The 21,362-nt window shown below is 36.2% G+C and overlaps 2 protein-coding genes across 3 annotated transcripts; one reads left to right on the top strand and one right to left on the bottom strand.

The window, feature by feature from the left end:
* The first annotated feature begins 5,067 nt into the window (after positions 1-5,067).
* On the top strand, positions 5,068-8,746 carry LOC113641025 (butyrophilin subfamily 3 member A1-like). Of its 2 annotated transcripts, XM_027143602.2 has the most exons (7): positions 5,068-5,239; positions 5,906-6,027; positions 6,147-6,188; positions 6,563-6,596; positions 6,726-6,749; positions 6,857-6,883; positions 7,016-8,746. In XM_027143602.2, exons 1-7 carry the CDS (start codon positions 5,221-5,223, stop codon positions 7,552-7,554), a joined length of 807 nt encoding a protein of 268 aa, XP_026999403.2. In that variant the 5' UTR covers positions 5,068-5,220; the 3' UTR covers positions 7,555-8,746. The 2 variants fall into 2 exon arrangements, with proteins under 2 accessions (XP_026999403.2, XP_026999404.2); XM_027143603.2 differs by lacking the exon at positions 6,147-6,188 and having other exon boundaries at positions 5,069-5,239.
* A 5,298-nt stretch (positions 8,747-14,044) lies between these two features.
* On the bottom strand, positions 14,045-18,945 carry gja8a (gap junction protein alpha 8 paralog a). Its single transcript, XM_027143545.2, has 2 exons — positions 18,385-18,945; positions 14,045-18,182 (listed from the first exon to the last, which is right to left on the bottom strand). Exon 2 carries the CDS (start codon positions 18,165-18,167, stop codon positions 15,015-15,017), a length of 3,153 nt encoding a protein of 1,050 aa, XP_026999346.1. The 5' UTR covers positions 18,168-18,182; positions 18,385-18,945; the 3' UTR covers positions 14,045-15,014.
* Between the last annotated feature and the right edge of the window lie 2,417 nt (positions 18,946-21,362).

Raw genomic sequence — 21,362 nt, 5'->3', positions numbered from 1 at the left:
GACCTTCTGGATGCAAAGCAAACATGAATATGTCAAAGAGTACCCTAGTACCCACATGATCTGCAAGCCCAATATTGACAATAAATGTTAAATAAATACAAAGAAACTGTTTGTGATTTCTTTCTTATCCTATTTATTCATGAAAAGACGTGTTTATGTAAACATCATCGATACCAAAGTATATTTGAAATGTCAAAAGTATCACAATTTATCTATTTACAAATATCACAGCCTGTTGATGAACATTTAACTCATCTCTTTTTATTAACACTGTAGAACCTTTTTACAAGATCTCTGTGGTCGATTTCATCCTCATGGGGTCCATCCACAGCCACCTTGCAGCATACAGTACATCTAAATGTTCATCCGTTTTCATTTTAGTATAATCATTTCAATTAAAAAGTTAAAAACGTAGCGTTAAATGGTGTAATAGTGTAATTTTTTACCATGTAAAATTTAATAAAATTAGCAACTAGCTAGCAAAGCTTGCTTGGTGCTTTGATCTAGTTTCATTTCACTCAAGTCTAACTTTAAACTAAATGATTTTATAGGTAATTTACTACACATTGTCATAGGCCTATACATACTGTGGATTATTAAGGCTAAATTTTAATAAACACTCTTGCTAAATGGGGTAAGCACACTTACTTTTTCATTTCAGATGAGTATGTTCTTCTAAGAAGTAATGATTAAGTTATCAGTGGTGTAGTCCTCAAAAAATAAAGTGGCCCCTCCCCCTGCCCACCTCTTAAACCATTATTCCCTGCCATGCTGCCAAACAAGAAAAGCAAAAACAACACACAGAAGTCAATGTTTTCATTTACATGACATTAACGTTCATGCCTTTAGCAGACACCTTTATCCAAAGAAACTCACAGTACATTTGAATTACATACATTTTATCAGTATCTGTGTTCCCTAGGAATCGAACCCACAACCTTTGCGATGCTAACGTAATGCTCTACCATAATGCACTCATACACTTATATAAAAACTATTTATCATTCAGTTATGCATTGTTTGTTCAGTTACAGTATGTTCCAAACATTTTTTCATGGACTGTGGAAAAGTGGCATAAGGTTGATTTTTCTGATGAATCATCCATTGAACTGCATCCCAATCATCGCAAATACTGCAGAAGACCTATTGGAACCCACATGGACCCAAGATTCACACAGAAAACAGTCAAGTTCGGTGGATCTGCAGAGTGGATGGCAACATTAACAGCCTGAGGTATCAAGACATTCTTGCTGCCCATTACATACCACAGGAGAGGGCAAATTCTTCAGCAGGACAGTGCTCCTTCTCATACTTCAGCCTCCACCTTTCTGTCCTAATTAAATCATTAAAAATCAAGGCATGATAAGATTGTACATTGTATTAAAATGAAGTTATTTAGTATTTTTAGTATTTGCTTTTCGGGGTTTGCACTTTGCAGACGGTCCCTTGGAATCTGTCTCTCAGCCGTCTGCACATAGAGACTTGTGTATTTTGTCCACCGCGGAGGAAAGCTTTGAGGAAAGACATTGAAGAAAATTGGGTTGTAGCTGATCTCTACATTACTAGTGTTGTATAAAGTACTAGAAAGCAATACTTGAGTAAAAGTACAAGTATCGTACTAGAAAAAGACTTTGGTAGAAGTGAAAGTTGCCTTTTAGAATATTACTCAAGTAAAAGTCTTAAAGTATCTGATATATACTGTACATAAGGATCAAAAGTAAATTTCTGATATTTAATGTACTTAAGTATTTGAAGTAAAAGGAAAAAGTAAAATTTCAGTGATTTTCGGTAGGCATAAGAGACACTTCATCCGGTAGGAAGAATCTTTCATTCCAATGTACAGAGACATTTCTTGCAAATACGGCCACGGGTGTATAACCTTATCTTCTTGCGCCTGTTCACCACTATTGTTGGGGTGGTCGTCTACGACAGGGGAGGCCAACCCGCGGCTCCTGAGCCGCATGCGGCTCTTTGCCCGGTTTCATGCGGCTCTTACATCCATATCGAAGTTTGTATTTGTGTCTTTTTGTGTCAAGTTTGCTCTCAAAATGGCAGGGAAAAAAGGTGATGTTCATGTGTGCCCATGTGTATGATGCGGCTCTTTGCGGTACCAAAGTAAAAAATGTGGTTGGCCACCCCAGGTCTACGATAACGGGAGGTCCTCCAGTAGCTGCTTCCATGGCGGTTTCAGTTGTGCTTTCGCCTCCTTTGGCAACATTACGCTGAAATAGAGCGTGCGGAGCGTAATACAATCTAGGAGCAGTGATTCGCCAAACCTCCCTTATTGCAGTCGCACACATTTCTTCTGATTTTATTTTGTAGTAACGAGTAACGAAGATGCTTAGTGGAAATATAGCGGAGTAAAAGTATACATTTTGTCTAGGAAATGTAGTGGAGTAAAAGTGAAAGTTGACATAAATTTAAATAGCGAAGTAAAGTACACATACGTGAAATTTCTACTTAAGTACGGTAATGAAGTATTTGTACTTTGTTACATTACAACACTGATTACTATGATAGAAAAGAGGTGTTATTTGTGTAATAAGAGTGTTTAGCTCAGGAGTTATTGACTCGGGAAACTCAAATCTGTGAATATGCGGCCAACTTTACTTAAGTCTGCTTCACACCAGCTTCTGTTGATGAAGTAAACTCTCCTCCCTGTAAACGCTTGGTGAAGTTGGTACACGTCAGCTGTTGGGGGAGGAATTCAAATAAAAATGAACAAATAAATGTGATGAAGTTAAAGGGGAAGAAAAGATGGTAAATTATGGACATTTTAAGCAGCAAAACAAGTGGGTATACCGAGGGTATACGCTAATATTAAGCCTTAGAAGTCGTTATACGCAAACAGCCCTGGGGAAAAGTAAGCACAATGCGTATACGTGCGTATGGCCCCCACTACACCACTGATTAACAGGCAAATTATGCATCATAGAGTAGTATGTTTAAAAGTATCTGGACACCTGATTGGCACATTCAGCCATTAATATTTCTAATTAAAATTTCTAATGATTTTGGACTTATTTCTACAAGATTCCTATAAGAATTGGCTTATAGGCCAAGACATAAATAATCTGTTGGATAACGTAAACAGGATTATTTATAGTATCCGTTGGTTTACTATTCAATTCTATATGGAACTGTTTAAATTTTTGTCTATTAATCTAAAAGTAATTGAATATTATCTCTTGTCCTAGAATACAATTTTTTATATGAATCTTATAGGAATGTTTCTAATGTACAGTATGATAGAAATTAGTATCTTGTACAAGTTAAATATTGGAATCCTTTTGGCAAAGAAAAACAAAATTATTACTAATAGTTTCATTCTGACTATATAAATATGATATACTGTGAAATCTTGTGTAAAATGGTTAAACATTGAAGTTGACGTGAAAGTGCTTAGAGGGTTTTTTTTGTGTGTGTTTTTTTTTTTTGTTTGTTTGAGTGATGAAAGAAGTCTCTAGAAAAATAAAAAATGCTGCAGATATTTTAAAGCGTATATGCAATTATCTTTCATGAAAAGTCATAAAAAATCCATTGCTTTTTAATATTATTATTAAAAGCATTTCATTTATTTGCAGAGCACTTACAGGATTTGAAAAAAACTTGTGCTTGGCAAGTGCAAAGTGAAACTCTTCTGTACATGTTTTAGAAATCATTTGGTTTGTATGGTATAGCAACACCCTACAGGAAGTTATAAGCAAGTTGCCACGCTTCCTCTGATTTCCCTCTGATATCTGACACCCAGGGGCTCTTTCATTGCCTTCATCTAACATTACATTACAATGAATTTCCACATACAGATCAGATAACAATATGCGTCCATTAAAACATTTCATGGTGAAGACATTTTGTAAGACAAAATTCTGGATGTTGAAATACAATTTAAATCTTTATGAGTTGTATCTAATGTCCATAATTGTTCTTTAGTCAATTTCACCAGTATCTAATCCAGTATCTAAAAGCTGCCAATATCATATTCTGCTTATAATCCTACTAATATTCACAAGCCATAATATCAGTATGACCAACATTAGCAGAGGCTGTTAGTGATTAATCATCTCACTTTAAAATGTGTTCTTGTTAAAGAAGCCTCATGTTTTGGAGGCAAAACCATGCTGCTATTTTGGTTGAGTTGAAGTGTGAAAAAATATCTACAGGACTTTTTCTCAAAAATGCCAAATCCCTGGACCAACAAACTCAATTGTATGTTTTTTTTTAAATGAGATAAATATAAGTTGCTCTGGATAAGTGTGTCAGCCAAATGCTGTAAATGTGTTGACTAATTTAAATGAAATGAGGTTCACTATACTCTACATTTACTTTACTTTTATATATGTGTATATATATCAACGTATTTGGTAGACCAGGTTGCATTATTTGTAAACGATGAAGGTTTGCCAAAAGCAAAAACAAAAGAAGGTTGGAAATAAAAAAGATTAGCTTCATGTTTTGATCCTCCTTTAGTTTTCTCTGTCTGTCAACACTTATGGAACTTTTCAATAAGTTACACAGGCTTTACTTTTGGATAAATTCTGATATTTTACATCAGACCATGTCATTTTCAGTAACAGGTAAAAAAAGAACAAAGAAACAAAATGCTATTTTCTAATTCTCCAGTAAAATCATACTCTAGTGTAAGCGCTATAGATAATGATTAAATGTAGATTATGCTGTTTGTTTCTTCATTCTGAGTGTGAGAATCCTGTGGTCATCCTGTGTAAATAATAAATCCCATGGTCATTTTCCAGTCTTTTGCTGTCCAGTTTCTGTGGGTATATTTGTCCATTATAGTCTCAGTAGGCTGACAGAAGTGGAACATGATGTGTCTTCTCCTACTGGCTCAAGGTTTGATGTGTTGTGTTTTCTGAAAGGCTTGTCTTGTTAAAACATTCTAAGAATTAAGATATACAGTAGGTAGCATTTTCAAGCACTACAAATAGCAATATATTCTATCCCATTAAATGTGCAGAGTATTTGAAAGAGCTGTTTCATAATAGTTGGAGGCTTCCCAAAACAAGGAGGAAGAAGAAGACCAGAAAAAACCGCTGTGTAACCATGCCTGTGCACTGAGAAAACCACACCTGTGCAGTGAAAAACAAGTCTGTGTTCTGATCTGCCTTCAGTTTCCTCTGCTTACCAACGCTTATGGAACTATCAACAGCTTAAACAAGCTTTACTTTCGGATAAATTCTGATATTTTTACATCAGACAAACATGATCTCGTCAGAAACAGGTAAAAGAGAAACAAATTTCTATTGATTATTTCTCTTGTAAAATCAAAGTTTGACATAAGATTTGTAAAAATAGAAAAAATAGATTATGCTGTTTGTACTTGTGCACATGGGAAGCATTAAACTTGCAAACACACTTTGAATGTTCTGCAGCTTTCTTTTTTTCTGAGTGAGAGACTGCATTAGATAATATAAGATTTAAAGAGAAACTGTTTTACTGCAGAAGTTCAAGTAAAGGAAAGTTGTGAATCTTCATATAGTTAAGCAACTGCTTTCGAAGCTCAAAATGTAAGCTGTGTGATATAAAAAAAGAAGAAACTGTGCAGAACTGAGTGTATACATATGCATATACTTTATGCACACTTTGTGTTAACATTGTTCACGTTATGTTAATCCTGTCAACCCTGGGAGATGGTATAAGTTCTTATTTTCTAGTTTGTCTTGGGGTGTTTGCTGAAACATACTGAGAAATTCTTGCATACAGAGGAACATTGCACAAGCCAAGTACATTTTACAGTATGAGCAGCTATCAGTAGTGCTTTTAGACTGCCCTTGTTCCTTACTGAATTTGCCTTCAATAATGCTAAATGTCAGTTTTATGCCTCTTCTGATAACCTGCTAAGAACTTGAGATTTTTTTGCCTCTGAGTATTTTTCTTATTCCTACAGGAGAACGCAGCACTGGGGCTTTCCACAGTCTTGTCAGTTTAAGAAATCCACACAAAAAGAGGGAAAATAAAAGAACCTGCAAATCAGAGTCATTTCATAGACCCAGAATGTCCCTAAGCATGGTAATAAACAATAACAATAGAATAATAATTAGTTTAAAACAACAATTCAAAAACACACAATACAAACATACATAATTTATCCTAATTTTCAGTTTCACTATAATCTTATTTTTTTCAAGGTGAAGTTTGTCCAGATGCTTTTGTCTAATTTCATATTTAAGGTAAGTTTGGGGAGATAAACCATTACTTTATTTTAGGTTATTTCGCATTTCTAAATGTTATCAGTTCTCCAGTAATAACAGGAAAATGATTGTTTCATTTAAGCTGATGCTCTTTGATCTGTCTCTATATTCTGTTTGTGTTATAGCCTGCTTATTTAGTGAAATAATAATAGTTTCCATTCTACATTTATTCATGTTTTTATAGAAAGGTTCAGAAAGCAATTTAATTTAAGATACAAAGAGATGAATTTGGGCTGAAATCCACCTTTATTTTTTTTTTTAGATATGGTGATATGGTCATGTGTATTACTACAGTGTCTATTTATGTTGTCGTGTATTCTCTTCATATATTTCTGTTGCCACTTATTTAACAGTGTGTTAGAAGTGAACAGAAGTCTGTAAATGCAGGTGAGTTTAAAAGTCTATGTGGATAAACCACAAACCTTTGATTGCCTTCATTTAGGCTTTTGAGTGATTATTATTTTTGTTATTTTTGGGTATATTTGTGTAATGACATTTTTCATTATTACTTTTCAGGTGGTTTGCGGATTCCCAAGAAAGGTCAGTTCTAGTCTTATAATTTAGCTTAAGACTTATGTAATAGATGTTTAATACAGCTGATTTAATTATTGTATTAATGCTCATGGTGGATATGTTTCTTGTTTTAGTGTGGGAAAACCTCACAAGACCATCAGGTATTGCATTTAGACCTTCAACCCTAAAGAACACATGAATATCTGCATGATGTTGAATTTAGACTCAAAATAATTCTAGTCTAACAATGTTGCATCATCATGTATCCAACACATCATTTCTTTCTTTTAAAGCCAAAGTGATTCTGGATCCAAACACTGCAGATCCCACTCTCAAGCTGTCTGAGGATGGGCGCTCTGTAAGAACAAAGACCCACAAAGAGTTTCATTCCAGCCAGAGCATCTATGAATATCACAGAAAAAGTGCACAACAGTATAATGGTTGGATGTGTGTCCAAGCTAAAGAGGGCTACAGCACAGACAGGCATTACTGGGAAGTAGATGTAAAAGGTAAATGTGATTGGAGTGTAGGAGTAGTGAAAGAGTCAGCTCCACATTCTGGATTTATTAATCTAAACACAGCAACAGGGTATTGGACTCTGCGTCTGCAGTTAGGTTCTCTTATAGCTCTGACTGAACCAATCACCAAACTCAATCAGGCACCACCTGCTAAGTTAGGTGTGCATCTAGATGTGGAAAAAGGTCAGGTTTCATTCTATGATGCGATGAGAAGGAAAAATATTTACACATTTAACACAGAATTCAGGAATTGTGAGAAGATTTACCCTGTGTTTGGAACTGTGGAGACAGATAAACCCCTAAAGATTATCTAAACATGACATTTAATTGGTCTTTATGTTGATTAAAATATATAGAATTATAGAAACCATTTCCAGTTTTTAATTGAATTTTTCCAGTAATATTCACATTTCCATGATGCAGTGTAATCCATATGGCCATAGTAGAAAAAACTGGTGATTTTAAACATCTTTCTGATCAGTTTCATGTAGAATTAAGCAAAGAAAGAAAATGCACAAATACAATTTTTATTTTTCTACATTTATGTCTAATCATAAATATTTCAGATGATTGGTGTAAGTTTTTAGTAATATTGTATAAGTTTTTCTATACTAACACAAGGAAACTGCTATTTGTAAATTATTTTCATTTTTTTATATCTTTGTTTGTCTTTGTAGATGTAAAAGGTAAATGTGATTGGAGAGTAGGAGTAGTGAAAGAGTCAGCTCCACGTTCTGGCTTTATTAATCTAAACACAGCACCATGTATGTGCTGTATGTTTCAAATAAGTCTTTTTGAACTGATTTCTGTTTCATTAAATTCTGTACTTGTGTGATGAAGTTATTTTCAGGGCTATACTTTGTCTTTATCTAGCATTTAATAAAATTGATCAAACTTTTAATGCACTTAACCCTAAAACATGCACAACTTTAATACATTATGTATTGAATGTCTCTTTATGCCAATATATTGTCTAACTTTTATTTTGTATGAATGAACACTCAAAAATTGCCCTTTTGTGTAAATTCTATATATTCATTTTTTCTGCATGTATGTTTTATTATTTCAGATGATTTATGAAATGTAAAAATAATGCATTGAATACATATAATGTGTAAGTTTTTTCTATATTAACACAAAGAAACTTTGTAAATTATTTTCATTTTTTATATCTTTAGTACATGGTTTAGAAGGCATTTGGTTTGTATGGTATAGCAACACCCTACAGGGAGTTACTGTGTAATCAAGTGCTTCCTCTGTTTTCCCTCAGACGTCTGACACCCAGGGGCTCTTTCATGACCTTCAACTGACATTTCAATGAATTTCCGCATACAGAGCAGATATGTATCCATTAAAACATTTAATGGTGAAGACATTTTGTAAGACAAAATTCTGGATGTTGAAATGCACTTTAAATCTTGAGTTGTATCTAATGTCCATCATTGATACTGTATCTAATGTCCATAATTGATAATAAAGCAGCCTCATGTTTTGGAGGCAAAACCATTTGCTATTTTTGTTTGTGAGTTGAAGTGTGAAAAAAAATCTAGGGGGCTTTTTCTCAAAACTGCCAAATCCCTGTACCAACAAACTAATTGTATTTTTTTTTTTAAAATGAGATGAATATATTCATTCATTCGTTCATTCGTTCATTCATTCATTCATTCATTCATTCATTCATTCATTAATTCATTCATTCATTCATTCATTTTCCACCGCTTATCCGAACTACCTCGGGTCACGGGGAGCCTGTGGCATCAAGGCAGGATCCACCCTGGACGGAATGCTATAAAATCGCAGGGCACACACACACACTCATTCACTCACACACTACAGACAATTTTCCAGAGATGCCAATCAACCTACCATGCATGTCTTTGGACCGGGGGAGGAAACCGGAGTACCCGGAGGAAACCCCGAGGCACAGGGAGAACATGCAAACTCCACACACAGAAGGGGGAGGTGGGAATCAAACCCCGAACAATGGAGGTGTGAGGCAAACATGCTAACCCCTAAGCCACCGTGCCCCCCTGAATATATACATGTGTGACCTAATTTGAATGAGAGGAAGTGATCCGGTTGCATCTTTTGTAAAGTAGACGCAAAAGAAGGTTGGAAAAAAAACAACAAAACAGATTATTCACATACCTCAGAGTCTGAAAAGCTTCATGTTTTGATGTTTTACACAGGCTTTGGATAGATTCTATTTTACATCAGACCATACTTTTTCTCTTGTAAAATCTAATTCTAAATGAAGTATAGATAATGATTAAAAGTAGATTATGCTTCTTGTACTTGAATGTTGTGCAGCATTCTTTATTCTGAGTGTGAGAATGCATTAGATAACAGTTTCACAGTTATGTGAGAAGGAAAGGTGAGAATGTTAAATTAGTTAAACCACTTTCTATTTCTTGAAAAGTTTAGCCACACCCCTCAGAGTCTAAAGAGCAACTAAATCCTCCTTTAGTTTTCTGTGTCTACCAATGCTTTTAAAACTTTTCGACAACTTACACAGATTTTTATATCCGACCAACATAACCTAGTCAGAAACCGAATCCAGGAAGTGGGAAAAGATTTACAATGTGTTTGGAACCGTGGAGACAGATAGAGCCAAAAAGATTATCTAAACATGATTTTTAATTGGTCTTTACATTGGTAGAAAGAGACCATATAGACTAGATAGAGTTTAAAATTTTGATTTCCATTAATATTATTATTATTTGCATAATGCAGTGCAATGTTATATTCATAGTCATACATTGCCTTCATCTACCATTTGGTCATTTCACACTTAATCTTTAAGATTTTCAGGGCTATTCATTAGCTTTATCTAGTATTTGATAAAATTCATCTAACATCTGATGCACTTTCCTCTAACACAATCACAACTTAATACACTGAAAGCATCTATTTTGTATATATTATACTAAACTTAATATCCTGAATGCCCGTGTCGTCATTTTTGTAGCACAAATGACATTTTCTCAAAGCAGCTATATAGAATAATAGAAACAGAAAAAGAATTGTAAAGTTTAAAATTAAATGGCTATTTATCTCTAAATTTATCTCTAACATTTATCCCTAATAAGCAAGCCTGAGGTGATGGTGGCAAGGAAAACTATACCCGGTTACGTATGTAACCCAGTTCCCTGAGAATGGAAGGAGATGCTGCGTCAAGGCGTCTTTGAGGAAGTTGTGTCTGAAGCTCTGTGTGCACACACCAATTTAACAGCTCAGAAAGGACGAAGGGAATACTCCCCAGCAAGTCCATATAAGGGCATTTATGTCACATTACTTTAGCTACTAGTTGTCTGAAGGAAGTGCAAATAGACATCTGGGCTGTGGCAAGTGATGCTGGGAACCAGGTTACATGTGCTGGCAATTAACAGTTCCTGCAGATCTCCCACTCTTTTGAAGGAAGCCAAAGCTACTGTAAGAGCAAAGCCATCTTCATGGGAAAAAACTTCTCAGAGGTTGACACCATGGGCTCAAATGCCCCTTTTCTGCCGAAGCAATTTGTGTGCTGGTTCGGAGCCAGAGCCTAATTTAGAACCAGTTCTATCTTTTTTGACAACCAAAGCATCGACTCTAAACCAGGAAAAGTGGTTCTTAATTAGCACCAAAACGTTGCTGGTCTAGACTTAAGAACTGCTTGTGTCAGGGACTGGGGGTGGGGCTACTGTTAGCGCATTTTATAATGTACCTAGTAATGTATACTAATGTTTAATACACTTTTACTTTACCGTAAAATTCTAAAGCTAATTTTTTTCTGTGTTAATGATAAAATAATGTTATGTACTTTCTTGATTACAACCTCCGTTTATACAAAATACATGGAGCTGCACGTACACGATGGATTCGCCGCATTTGGATGCCAATGTAGGTTTGCAAAGCCATGAGCATTAAAAGTAAAGTGCTAACCTTGCTGGGAAATGTGACACGTATACAGTGACGTCAGACTCGGCTCTGTGATGGTTCTCTAGCTGATGGAAAGGCAAACCTGTTCTTATAAGGTTTGCCAGTGGAACCAACTTTGAACCAGCACCAGCACTAGCTCTGAACCAGCCCTCGGTTCTTTTGGTGGAAAACGCCATGACACCAAGAACTCTCTGTGTCTCACGATTATCTACCTGGCACCCTGAAACATCATGCTGGCAGCTGCTGAGTATAGATCTGTGAAAGGAACGGGAGCGAGGGCAGACTCCACTCACCCTCAAAACGGCAGAGAAGGAAGTAGGGAAAGCTGCCCTGGGCAGAGTGCTCCTAGGAACTCTAGCCCTTATGTGTCAGGATTCCTTCTTAGCCTTCCTGGCAGAGATGACAGACCTAAGGTCCTCTTTCACGTGATTGGTCAAGTCAAGTCAAGACATACAGTGCAACGTGTGCAACCTAGTGCAAACAGTACAAGACGAGAGACAGTGCAGACAGACTGAGACAAAAACAAAACATGAAGGGAACCCATCCTCATTTGGGTGACTATGTCCATTGTACAACAGTTTTTAGTTGAGTGAAATTATGCAATAGCTCCTGGGGAACTTATAGGTCAATGTCATTTCTGAGTTCATTACAGACAACACTAATCCCTTCTGGCCAAAGTCTTTAAATGTTCACTGATGAAGACCTGAGCAAAAAGTTGACAGATGCAGGTCAAAGACGATGCGATAGACTTCAAGTGGTTTTATCCACAGCAATCCCAACAGTATCCAATACAGAATCTAAACGCTGTGAACATACAGTATATTTTGATTAGAATGCTATTAATATTCACAAGCTATAATATGACCAACATTAACAGGCTGATAGTGATTAATCATCTCACTTTCATATGTGTTCTTGTTAAAGCAGCCTAATGTTTTGGAGGCAAAACACACTGCTATTTTGGTTGGGTTTAAGTGCCAAGAAATATCTAGAGGGCTTTTTCTCAAAAATGCTTTTGTTTTCACACCATACATTAAAAAGGGAAGCACTGTTTTTTCTTAGACAGAGAAGTTAAGCTTGAAAATTTCAGTGTGGTTCAGTGGTTAATAAGTTGGATTATTGATTGGAAGGTTATTGTCAGAAACAGGTGTCACCACAGAGAGGAATTAGACCCAAATGCAGGGATAGCCTAAAAAAATACAAACACATGGAAAAAAACTGGGAAAGACAAAGGGTAAAGGTAATGAAACAGAAAACCAGGAGAGATAACAACAAACACAAAAGCTCAAAAACAACACACACAAAACACAAACACAGAACTCAGAGACACAAGGACAAGGACAACTGGTATAAATAGGGAAGGCAATTATTGAAAACAAGGGACAGGGGAAGGGATAAAGGATAGGGTAAGGCTAACACATGTGAACAAAAACAAAAGCACATGGCACAAAACAAAATGTCTCTAGTGTTTAGACAGGGAAAAAGTCCAAGCTATACCTGACTGTTCAAATCCCAGAACCTCTAATCTGCCACTGCTTGATTCTTGTGCAAGGCACTTAACCCTCAACTGCTCAGCTATTTCTGATATTTCTATTTCTTATTTCTGTATAAAGTTGCAGTCACTAACTTATGGCTATACATAGACTCTGAAAGGAACTAGAAAGGAATGAGATGAACGAAAAGCTGGAAACACAAATACACACACTATGTAAAAATACACATTTCACAAGCTATGCTGATTTGCATTTGATATTAAACCAATAAAAGAAAACAGGACAAAACACTTTATTCAAATTTATATTATAAGAGTATAATACGAGTGAATAATACATAAATTATCAATAAATAATGCATAGAAAGTCTTCTTCTTTTTCTATGTTAGTACCATCAATAAGCTTTCTGACTATATTTAGAGCAATTAGATGGTGTTAATTTTATTTACATCAAAACATAACAACCTATTCAAATTACCAGAAACATCCCATACACATCCTTAGTGCACGAGATTGTACAGCAACACAAAAAAATTCCAGAGTTAACAAGTGATAGTATGTTAGGTATGTTATGGATATTTTGTATAATGGCTATTAGAGATCTACTTAGCAGCTGTAATAAACTTGTTCATTAAGATCTTCAATGCCCTCATTATTTAATTTTCTTACATAATCATGCTTGGGACATTGAGAAAATTGGCATTTTATGGAATAATCAATAAAAGCTTTATATTACTGTAAAGCTGCTTTGAGACTATTTTCCTTATTAAAAGCGCTATACAAAGAGAATTTAATTAAATTCCTTTGCAAATGAAATGCTAATTTTTCTGGAAAGACAAAAAAGCATTTTACAATCTCTTTAGTTAGCAGCAAATCCGCAACTACTTTGTGAACTACTGTAGCTTAGTAACTTCAAAACTTGTCAAAAAAAAAAAAAAAACACTGGACAGGAATGACTGTACATCCTGTACTGACTCTTAGAACCCTTACATGTGCAACAACAACCAAACATCAATGGCGGCATGGACATTATCCCTCTTTACAGAACCTTGGGGTTAATTCCTTTCTATACAAACATTTAGCCCCCTCTAGCGGCTGCTAGAAATAACACATTTTTTTTTCATTTACTTTACTTTTTTAATCAACAACAGCTAGCTAACCAGCTAACTATGTATTCAGCTTTAAAAGGTTTTTCTTAAGCATTTCATAAGGTTTGCTAACCTACCTTACAGAATGTATACCCATAAAGTAAATGCCATTTATAAAAATGAGTATAAAAATGTTTAGTTGGCATTTGCTAGTTGTTACTAATCATTCAGATGCTGAAAACATAACATCTGAAAGATGAAAACATCTTTTTCAAAATTTCTTTCAGGTATCATTGTATTCAAGTACTGTCTAAAAAATTATTCTGTCTGTACACTTACTGTAATAAAAACCTCACATTACAGTAAGTGTGTTCAGTTACCAGAGAAGGTTTTCAGTTTCTGCAGGAGTGCAGTACTGAGTGCTGATTTGTTAGCAGTGTTTTTGCTAAGGGGATTTGCCCATGAATGAAATGCCAGCATAACTTCTGGCCTAACAAAACAAGTTAATGAGTAAGTACATTTCATTGAGGAAACAAGTGTTTAGACAGTAAGCTATATGTTCTGTAAGAGGTGCATCATGTTGCCTGTTTTTCAAGAACGTAGCAGTGAAGAAGTTATTTAAAGAGAGGCACAGATTTTATTGCACAGACAAAAATGAAGATCTGGTGTCTCTGTTATGCTGCTTAAGTAACCTCAAATCTGTACAAAGTACACATCTGATGATGAAACGTTTTGGCCTGACCAGTGTTCCCATCAACAAGGCGAAGTTTCAAGGCATGAATGGTGGTTTGAAAGGTATGAAAATGATGTAAGTCATATACTATACTGTAAATTTCACACTAATCAGATCGTAACCCAATTTATTGAGGAACATTGGAATAGAGGAACATTTTTTTGAACCAGCAGTTCCTGAGTTTTGCATAGTCAATGTTCAGGCACTGAATCTGTTCTAGCAGCTCATGGCTAATGTTGCTTTTTTTCATGCAATTTTTCTCATTTCTTTTTTAAATCAGGTTTTTACCTAGATGGCATATAAATAGACTAAAATCACTCAATCCAATATGTACATAAAAGTTAAACATGATCTAATAATAACTCCTAATTGAAGTTGGACCTCAGTTAGCATAAAAAGAACAAAAATATCACAAATCTGTTTTCAAAAACCTAGTGAAATGAAATAATAAATGAGGAAGAAAACACAAAATACTCGTTATTGTTTCTTTGCTTTTTTAGTGTTAAAATATCTATGCTCCAGCTCATGTATAAATCAATCATTTATATTGTAAGATCATCTGACCTCGCTCTGCTACTCCCTGTTCTAAGACCGCTCACTGCACTTGCGTCTTCCACTGTCCCCGTTGCTCCCAATTCCAGAGGTATAAGACTAGGGACTGAAATTGTGTCTTTAAGCATCTGCATTTCTGGCAATCTAACCTCCAATTCTAAACTCTCCACTATTCCAGTATCGCCAGTGTTCTCTCCAATGTCTTGGACTTCTGGGCTTTTAACCTCCTCTGGATTGCCCATCTTGAATAAATTGCCTGTGTCCACAGCATCAGCGAAATCTACTACTTCCTTTGTACTGACTCCATCCTCTATTGACTCCACCTTAGATGAATTTTCTATTTTGGGTCCCTCTGCACTTAACTCTAAATTGAGTGTCTCTTCTGCACCCTCGGGTATGTCTGACCTCTTGATTTCCCTAGATACATCCTCCTCCCATACAGATAGAATCACCTCTAAAGGTTTCTCCTTCCTTGAGTGATCTACAGATTTCTCTTCTTCTAAAGAGAAGCTCTGAGAATCATCTGTAAGCTCATCTGTGTTTGTCAGCTCTTTACTTACTAGATATTCCGTTTGTAATTCCACAAACTCCACAGACATTTCTGTATTTTCAGGATCTTCTACAAGCTTTATAATGTTTTCATGAATATTAACAAGGTCCTCAATCTTTTCTGGAACATCTACAAACTTTTCAGGATTTTCAAGATCTTCTACAAGCTTCTTAATGTTTTCTTGAACATGAACAAACTCATAAACATTTTCTGGAATTTCTGAACCCAGGTCATTATTTTCTGGTGTTTTTACAACCTTCTTGAATTTTTTTGTTACAACCTCTTCAACTTTTTTTGGGAGTTCCGGTTCAAAATTTTCTACTACTTTGACAACATCTTCAGCATTTTTGGGGAGTTCTACAACCTCCTCAATATTTTCTGGTACTTCCACAACCTCCTCAACATTTTCTGGTATTTCCACAACCTCCTCAATATTTTGTGGTATATCTACATTGTCCTCAAAATTTTCTGGTTCTTCTACAACTTCATCAAAATTTTTTGGTACTCCCACAACCTTCTCAACTTTTTCTGGTACTTCTACAACCTCCTTAACATATTCTGGTACTCCCACAACCTTCTCAACTTTTTCTGGTACTTCTACAACCTCCTCAACATATTCTGGTACTTCCACAACCTTCTCAATATGTTGTGGTACAAATACATTCTCCTCAATATTTTCTGGTTCTTTAACAACTGTTTCAACATTTTCTGGTGCTTCCACATACTCCTCAATATTTTCTGGAACATCTACATTCTCCTCAATATTTTCTGGTTCTTTTACAACTGTTTCAACATTTTCTGGTTCTTCCACATACTCCTCAATATTTTCTGGAACATCTACATTCTCCTCAACATTTTCTGGTTCTTTTACAACTGTTTCAACATTTTCTGGTACTCCCACAACCTTATCAATATTTTCTAATATATCTACGTTGTCCTCAAAAATTTCTGGTACTTCTACCACTGCTTCAAAATTTTCTGGTACTCGAACAACCTCTTTAACTTTTTCTGATATATCTAAACTCTCCCCAACATTTTCTGGAACTTCTACAACTGTTTCAGTATTTTCTGGTAGTTCTCCAATATCCTCAACATTATCTCTTACTTGCCCAAGTACTCCCAATCCATTAGCCTTTTCTGGATCTTCCACAACTACCTCAAAATCTTCTAGAACATTTTCTGGAACTTCTACAACTGTTTCAGCATTTTCTGGTAGTTCTCCAACATCCTCAACATTTTCTCTTACTTGCCCAAGTACTCCCAATCCATTAGCCTTTTCTGGATCTTCCACAATTACTTCAAAATCTTCTGATCCACTCTGTCCTGTCTTAATCTCGACATCCATTTGGTGTTCTGTCACTTTGTCATTTCTAACTAGGTCTCCTATAGTTTGCTGTACATCTCTTTGTTTCATATCACCAATTGGCTGTGTCTCCTCAATGCATTCTTTTTTTGACCGCTTTCCCTGTCCCACATGCAAGGGAATCATAAGTATAGAAGCGTCCACCTCATCCTCTTTTCTAAACTTCTCCTCTTCGGTTGTTGGTAGCTCAAGAAAAGTCTTGGTGACTTCAGTAAAAGCTGGGATTTTCTTATCATAAATCACTGACTCCTCCACAGGGGGCGCTGTAGGGACGACTACCTCCTTTTTGGTCTTCTGCTCCACCTGCTGAGATAGAGAATAAATCTGCTCTTCCTCTACCCCTGCTTCAGCTAGTGGGTAGATGTGTGCAACTTCCCCCTCTTTTCTATCCTCTTCAAGTTGCCTGTAACCTTTTGGCTTATGAAAGGCAGGACTAAGGAGGAATGGTAAGCTTCTTTCATTAAAGGCAAGAGTCTCAACCTGGGCTGAAGCTGTCTGACAGCAGACATATGAAATCTTTTTCACACATAGGTGGATAATCTCCACAATGTTCAGGAGGAGTGAGACACAAGCAACAACTAGCATAAAGATGATGAAGATGGTTTTCTCAGTTGGTCGCGAGACAAAACAGTCCACCGTGTTAGGGCAGGGCCAGCGGCTACACTTGTACAGTGGAAGGATGTTGAAGCCATATAGAAAATACTGACCCACAATAAATCCCACCTCAAACAGAATTTTGAAGATGATATGGCATATATAAGTGCAGAGTAGAGTGCCTTCCAGACGAAAGTTTTTACTTCCATCAGTGCTAGTGTCTTTAGTCATTTGAACAGTTTCTCGACCTGCCGTGACAGCAAACTGTTTGCTGTTTATTTCTTGCTGGTGTTGAATCTCTACATTCTCCATCTCTTTCCGTTTTTCTTCCATGTGGACATGGTGAACCGCATGACCTATGTAAACCAATGAGGGCGTAGATACAAATATAATCTGCAGCACCCATAGGCGAATATGGGAGATAGGGAACGCCTCATCATAACATACATTCTCGCATCCAGGCTGTTTTGTGTTACACACATAATCGGACTGCTCATCACCCCATACAAACTCTGCTGCCGTTCCGAGGATAAGTATGCGGAATATGAACAGCACCGTGAGCCAAATACGGCCAATTACAGTTGAATGTTCATTCACTTCTTCCAAAATATTTCCTAACAAGCTCCAGTCTCCCATGATGGATTCTTAACTCTGCATAGGGAATACAGGAAGGTTACGATTATAAGCTGTGGCAACAAGTAGGATAAGCAGAATAAGCTAAGTTAAAATTGTGCATCAATTATACATACAGTATACATCATAATATCAGGTTTACACAGCGATTTAATTACCCCAAAACTGCCCAGAAGTGTAAGAGGTCAACACTGAGGTGAATAGATACCAAAATGGAAACCTTGGTAAAGTGATGGCTCCAGTGGTGTACTGGTCAGTCGGTGGGTTTCTCCTCCCTACGGCAGAGACAAAGTGAACTGCTCCTGTCCTGTCCATCCAGCCTCTGTATGAGACCTTGTCGCCTCATTGAGCAGATGTGAAGGGATGGACTGTGATGGCTGCTTTTCAAGTTTAAGCTTCCAGCCAGACGCCCTTTATGCAGTGGACCACGTGTGAAACCGCAGGAGACAATAGGATTGACAGAGCTGCGCCCAGAGGGACAGGACCCCTTACTGTGGAATCATAAAAAAATGCTGTATGAGTTCAACACCGAACCCTTTGTACGTGCTAATCAGAAAAATCCAGCTGTACTGTAACATTAATAGTGAATGTACAGTGAATTACAAGCTATATATAATAATATGTAACAAAAACGGGTGTTGAAATGTTAACTCAGTTAATCATATTGAAGCCATTGTCCACATCTGAGAGCAAAGGTCTTTTGATAAAAAATAAAAAAAATAAAAAAATGGAGGAAATAATAATAATTAAAATAAGCACTCACCCACAGGAAGTCAGGGTGTTGAATGGACTGGTGATAAAGCAGAATTTATTATATTCGAGAGGAAGTTCACGCATATCAATATACACACATGCAGAGAGAGAGAGAGAGAGAGAGAGAGAGAGAGAGAGAGAGAGAGAGAGAGAGAGAGAGAGAGAGAGAGAGAGTTCCAACAGTAGACTGCAGAAAAACCTTTAACAAAACGTTTACAACAACAAAAGCATTTACAGCAAACCATCTCCTAAGTACTACACACAAAATAAAGGACATATGCACATACCGTATCTCACTTTTGTTTAATGTGACATACTGTAATAAGTGAGGGGTGTATTCTTACATGGGTTGCCAAATGTTAGAGCAACCCAATGTACTTAAAGATGACACTAATTTCACTTTTCGTTATCTTAGAGCTCACAAACTCACAGAATCTGCTTTGTTTTAAAGGACAGTGAAGACTCCAAACAAAAAAGCTTGAATAATTAAGCTCTCTTGGTATTACCAAAGTTCACCAAATCAAATAGTGCTCCTTAGAAACAAATAAATCTACATTGACAAATCCCTAATATGGAATTTACACCTAGAGTGTTGATTTAACTCTTTTAGAGTTTATTTGTTACTACTTGGATGTACACTCACTGTTAACTTTAATAGGAATTTGTGTACACATGCTCATTTACTTTATCCTGTGCCTACTGTAACCTCACGTTCCTGTTCTTGTCTGACAGGAGTGGAGCCCAATGTGCCAACGAGATGCTTTTCTGCTCACCTCATTAGTAGAGAGTGGTTATATGACTTACTTACCATACTGACTTTCTTGCAGCTCAATTCAGTCTGGCTATTGTCTCTGAACTGTCTTATCAGCAAGGTGTTTCCACCCACAGAATTCTCATTTGAGAACTTTAGAGACTGTCCTAGGAGATCAGCAGTTTTAAAAATTTTCAAGCCAGCCCAACTGGCACCAACATCCATGCTATGATTAAAGTCACAGCTGACCTTTATCTGCATGTCTTTATGTATTGTGCAGCTGCCTCATGATTGTCTGATTGGATAACTGCATAAATAAGCAAGACAGGTGTTCTTACTGAAGTGGACAGAAAGTTTATATAAACATTAGATGTTAATTCAGCACTGGGGATTTTGCTCATTTTTTGTGATTTGTAAAAGACTTTATTTGTATTATCATATGAGAAAAAATGAACAAACGAAATGTTCATGCAAATGGGACATCTACATTTAGGAAACACTTCTATGTAACCTATATAACATTGTTTAAAAATACGTTATTTAAGATTAGAATTAAGATATATTTTAAAAAAAATCAACACAAACATTTATACTTGATGATGATGTGATTCTTCCAAAATTTGTTTTTTTTCTCTTGGTATGCCAAGGTAGATCAAGGAGCTCTTCTCCAGCAAAGCCAGTACTCTCTGTTACTGCTGCTGGCATCTAACACTCAGACATGGGGTTTATTTGAAGTAAGGCATTGTTTAGCTATTATCTAAACTCAAGTGACTAAACTACTTGTGAAATATCATTGTTTGGAAAAACAGTTTGCACCCTGATTTTATAAAATCAAAGCCAAGCCACAGTGTTTTGCATTACAGACACAAAGTTTACACAAGTTTATATAAGTTATATTTATACATTTCATCCCCCATCCAAATACAAATTTAGAGCCCACACTACAGTATGTGTCAAGTCCAAATGCACCACAGACAAAACCCATCTCAGTACGATGCGGCACAGGCGAGCGTATGAAAATCTTTTGCTAAGATCATAACCTTTTTCAATACAGTGACAGATTCATAATCATTTAGTGTGCAAACTTGAATCAGCAGCCGTAACCACAGGTTTAATCTTTTCTATGACTCATATTCACAATCTAGAAGTAAAATAAAATAAAGTAAAATTAAGATTCTCCACAGAATTCTTAAAAATATAACATAATAATGATCTGGCTATTGAGATTTTCATACTTTTAATTATCTGTATAATGCACTGGAGTATTAAAATACGATTTACACAGTTTTTTTCACTGGAATGGGTCATTACACATCCTTGCCAGTAGAAGTCTTCATTGCCTGAGTTCTAAGTCACAGCTAACTTCCTGTTTAGGTATGTATGACTAAACACTGCAGTACTCCTTTCTGATGTCTTGCCAGGCTTTTACTTCTTTAGGTGTTGTTTGTTTGAGGTGAAATGCTGCACATGGGATTAAGGTCTGGTGATTGAGATGGCAAGTCTCAAACCTAATGAAGTTTCTGGATGTGTCAGCAGGATTTTGGGTCTTTGTACTGCTCCATGATGACATTTCTCCGAGTTAGATTGGATACATTCTCTGTAGAGGTTCTAGACTGATTTTTTTTCTTTGCTCACCTTACAAATGTCTTTTAATCTTCCATAAACAGCTCTCTGGTCTTCATGTGTATTTATCA

The sequence above is a fragment of the Tachysurus fulvidraco genome, chromosome 6, assembly GCF_022655615.1.
Source record: "Tachysurus fulvidraco isolate hzauxx_2018 chromosome 6, HZAU_PFXX_2.0, whole genome shotgun sequence".
In the NCBI taxonomy this organism is placed as follows: Eukaryota; Metazoa; Chordata; class Actinopteri; order Siluriformes; family Bagridae; genus Tachysurus; species Tachysurus fulvidraco.
Note: the sequence above shows the minus strand (reverse complement) of the source record. Positions and strands in the feature narration are given on the sequence as shown.